Source organism: Camelina sativa, chromosome 18 (genome assembly GCF_030686135.1).
Source record: "Camelina sativa cultivar CO46 ecotype springtype chromosome 18, ASM3068613v1".
Taxonomy (NCBI): Eukaryota; Viridiplantae; Streptophyta; class Magnoliopsida; order Brassicales; family Brassicaceae; genus Camelina; species Camelina sativa.
In genome coordinates, this window is record NC_141897.1 from 582,510 (window position 1) to 586,679 (window position 4,170).

General features: G+C 35.8%; 1 protein-coding gene across 1 annotated transcript; it reads right to left on the reverse strand.

The window, feature by feature from the left end:
* Positions 1–882: 882 nt before the first annotated feature.
* Positions 883–2,667, reverse strand: LOC147921297 (uncharacterized). The gene is made up of 4 exons (XM_087499696.1): positions 2,507–2,667; positions 2,108–2,237; positions 1,552–1,941; positions 883–1,443 (listed from the first exon to the last, which is right to left on the reverse strand). Exons 1-4 carry the CDS (start codon positions 2,665–2,667, stop codon positions 883–885), a joined length of 1,242 nt encoding a protein of 413 aa, XP_087355822.1.
* Between the last annotated feature and the right edge of the window lie 1,503 nt (positions 2,668–4,170).

Below are 4,170 nucleotides of genomic sequence, written 5' to 3' on the forward strand. Positions count from 1 at the left end.
TTGAATTCTCATCTAATGTTATATTATATACTATATATATACAAAAAAATTATCGTCTTGTGTCGAAGAAAAATCAAACATTGCGGTGGAACGCACGTGCCAGTTGTTTGCATGTATGGAATTTAGTTTTGCTAGAAATAGAAGAAAATGTTTGAAAAGTCATATAGTCAAACAAGACTAGAATTGGTCAATTTCAAACTTTTTGAATTGCTGATGCACAATGCCTCTCCCCCTTCCTTTGATAATTCATTCCTCATATTGTATTCTGTACCTTTTGCTTTTTAGTTTTTATCCTCTTTTTTTTTTCTATAATCATTTTACTTTTATCTTATTAGCTTAAAATTGTACTTTTCTTGTATAATCATAAGTTAGTTTAAATTCATATGTTATATTCTTATGAAAAATATCATTTTTACAAAATTTATTCATATGTTGGTTGAAATAGATTAGGTATTGGTTTAAATTAACAAATACATTCCGTTGTAAATTAAAAATAATAAAAGTTTCTATCTTAGTCAATTTGAGATTATGATGTACTATATGGAAGTGAAGAGCTTTTTTATGTCGAAAATTTTATAAACTAAAATAGTTTGACGATCCAAACATAGAAAGTCATAATATTTGATCGATAAAATGTAAAAATTGAAAAGTATTTTGATTGTAGAGATTTTGTGAATAAATTCAAAATCCTAATCATATGAATGAGATATAGTCTAATTAGTCACGTTGGCAAATTTTCACACAACCACATCAATGAATCTGCAAAACTTATATCATCATTTTCTTGTATTGTTTAAAATATGTGACCGATTCTATCTATTTTCATCGTCTATAGTTTGTACATTACATTTTTTTTTGGTCAAACATGCGATCACTCATTCATCAGTTAGGGTTCATTACACAAAGGACTTCTTTTGCAAGTGCATCAGCCTGCTGATTGAGATTTCTAGGCAAGAAATTGAAAGAGCAGAAAGTAAATTGTGATGATAAAGATAGGATGTCATGTAGAATCCTATGGAGCTCCTTGGATTGGATCTCCCGATTGAGTGCTTTGACAAGATTTAACAAGTCCGAAGCAAAGATGATGTTGGTAAAACCCGATTCAATGGCAACTCTCACTGTTACCAGAGTTGCTACCGTTTCGGCCATCAACGGTGAAGTAACCTTCAGAGAGGAGGTCGCTCCTTCTAGGATTGTATGGTCGATTGGGTCGCTGAAGACCCATCCAAATCCTGCGTGTCCATCCGCTCTCCAAGCTGCATCCGAGCAAGCCAAAACGACTAAATCCCGATTTGGGAAATCTAGTTTGTAACGTGAATTGGAAGGTACATTCTTGATTGTAGTCTGAGCGTCTTGCCATTCGCGGAATCGAACTATAGCCAATGTCAATGCATCTGCTGCAAGGATCCTTTCTTTGTTAAACAGTAGGCGGTTTCGTGAAGTCTAGATCAGCCATAGTATCCACGGTGAGAGCGGTCCCAGGCTTAATCCTGTAGGTGGGAGGCAATTCAACTTAGTGGAGATTGAGACGCCCGATTTGATTGTAGTCACCTCCTCTGTCACAATCGGGGTGGCAAGTGGGGCCAATTTCCATAGACGATCAGCAAAAGGACAATGGAAGAACAAATGCAAGGCCGTCTCCACCGCTCCACAATGAGGGCAGTCTGCATTGTCAGTGATATGCCTTTGCAAGAGTTTGGCTCCTACCGGTAACGCCTCTTTTGCTAGTTTGCACAGGAATATTTTGAGTTTTGATGAACATTTTAACCCCCAGATTGTTGAATGCCATTGGAAGTCGGTTGCAAGTAAGGGTACTTGGGCAGCATCGCCTCTCTCTCTCTGTATGAGTGTCTCATAATACCCTGACTTTGTCGTATATGTTCCCGACGCCGTTGGAGGCCAACCCCGAGTATCATTGGCCCCTGTTGCACTTGGTCTGAGCTTCAAAATTTCATCTTCATAGTTCGGTAGCAACTCTCTGATCAGGGGTAAGTTTCAATCTCCTGAACCCGGAATGATAAGATCAGAAACATATAGTTTACTAGCTAGTGCAGTGGGTGGTACCATGGGACATTTGGGGGTGGATAAAGACAGCCATGGGCTTTACCATATTGGGGTAGTAGCCCTGTTGCCAATTATGCGTCCCAACTTTTGTTTGAGGAGATCTCATCCTATACATATCCTTCTCCAGCCATGAGACGCATAACCCATCACTGTGCACTCCAGGAACGAGGTGGCTTTACAGTAATTCCCCAACAAAACTTTTGAAAGTAAGCATTCTGGTTTTGTAAGGATTCTCCAGCTGAGTTTGGCAAGCAAAGCATCATTAAAGGTTTTTATTTCTCTGAACCCCAAACCTCCATTTTTGAAAGATCGTGTCATTCTTCTCTCGGATATCCAGCACATCTTTTTTCTCCCCGAATTTGAGTCCCACTAGAATCTTGTGAGGGCAGATTGAATTCTTTTACATAAATCATTCGGGAGTTTAAAACAAGTCATGGTGTACATAGGCATGGAGGCCAAGACCGACTTTAGCAGTGTCAATTTTCCAGCTGACGAGAGGAACCGTGAAGACCAGCTAATGGCTCGTTGCTGGATGCGATCTACTATTTGAGTAAAGAGATCCTTCTTCTTACGACCAAACAACTCAGGAAGTTCCAGGTACATTACATTAACTATTGCTTATTTTATATGATGACCCTTGTTTATCCATGAATCATGTTTTTGCTAAAATTGAACTATAATTTGTTACTTTGTTACACAACATTTATGTTATAAATGAAAAATTATAGTAGCAAAATAATTTTGAAAATTTGTGAACAACACATTGGTCAAAATCACATTTTTTATACATGGTGGATCTCATATTTTTATTGGTTGAAAAGATGTAGTCTTCTTTATAAGAGGATTCAAACATGTTGTTATGTAATATGAAAAAAATATTATTTACAAAATATGATTACCAATTAGTCTACAACATAATAAGATTATGAACAACAAAACTCAAGATTATTTTAAGCAAATTTATTCATGTGTGTTCTCTAACTAATCAACCAAATCAAATATTATGAAACTAAGATTATAAAAATTAATATTAATGTTAATTTTCTTTCAGAATTCGTTAAAAATTCCCATTTTAAGATACCTTTTTCAAAAATATATTATTGTTTGGTCATTTTCATTTTTGTTCTCATTTAATTGGCTCTTGCCAGCAATTTTCTTGATTTATTCATCTTCCGCAGGAGTAAGAACTTACTCTTCGATTCAAATGATAAATTTTCTCTGATTATTGTTCACTGGGTTGATTTTGTGTGATTTGCATTTTATCTGTTCTTGTTGTTTTGGTTGATTATTTTGTTTCGATGTCTCATTTCCGTCTTCTTTTTTTCTCATGTCTCTTTGCAATTCTTATTTTGAAATTGGTTTGTTTGTTTTTTGTACTAATAGAAATCGTTTGTAATGATTGATAGATGAGACATTCTAAGAGATTCTTACTGAGGAAGAGTAAGAGGAAGTGGGAAGATATTTGGAAGAGGAACTGGGTAATGATTAAATTAGGTATTGGTTGAAATAAATTAGGTATTGGTTTAAATTAAGAAATACATTCAGTTGCAAATTAAAAATAATCAAAATTTCTATCTTAGTCAATTTAAAATTATGATGTACTATGGAAGTGAAGAGCTTTTTTTATGTCAAACAAGACAACATTGGCGATTATCCGATCATCAAAGCTTAATTTCCTAAACCCATCTCTCTCCTTCTTCTCCTCATTACTCTATTTGATTCCTCCATCTCTCTCCTTCTTCTCTTTCATACCCACAAACCTTAATCCCTTCTCCTTGCTCCTCCTGCTCCCTGAACCTAACTCCAACGACGATTCTGTTAACAATCGTCTTCGCGTGCCTTCTTTATCGTTGTTGGGCGGGTCGCGTCCTCTTCTCAGATTCTATGGCCTACGGGAAGGGGAAAACAAAAGCTTTGTGAGAGCCAAAGTGATTTGTGATCTGAAGGGTATTGAATTCGATCATAAAGTTGGGGGTTTTGTTGAATAATTCAGTTAAAATCGTTACTCTACTCTTCGCCAACATTCATAGTAATTTCAAGTTTCAAACACATAGCTTATACTAACAGGGAAAACCCTTAAACTACCACAAACCTTTTAAAAAATTC

Excerpts from the sequence above, each read along its gene's own strand:
- LOC147921297 (XM_087499696.1), bottom strand. The coding sequence starts at position 2,667 with ATGTACCTGGAACTTCCTGAGTTGTTTGGTCGTAAGAAGAAGGATCTC. Across the intron at positions 1,942-2,107 it reads AGGGCTACTACCCCAATATG|CTCAGACCAAGTGCAACAGG; the intron begins GTAAAGCCCATG and ends GAAATTTTGAAG. Across the intron at positions 1,444-1,551 it reads CCCCGATTGTGACAGAGGAG|ACTTCACGAAACCGCCTACT; the intron begins GTGACTACAATC and ends TGGCTGATCTAG.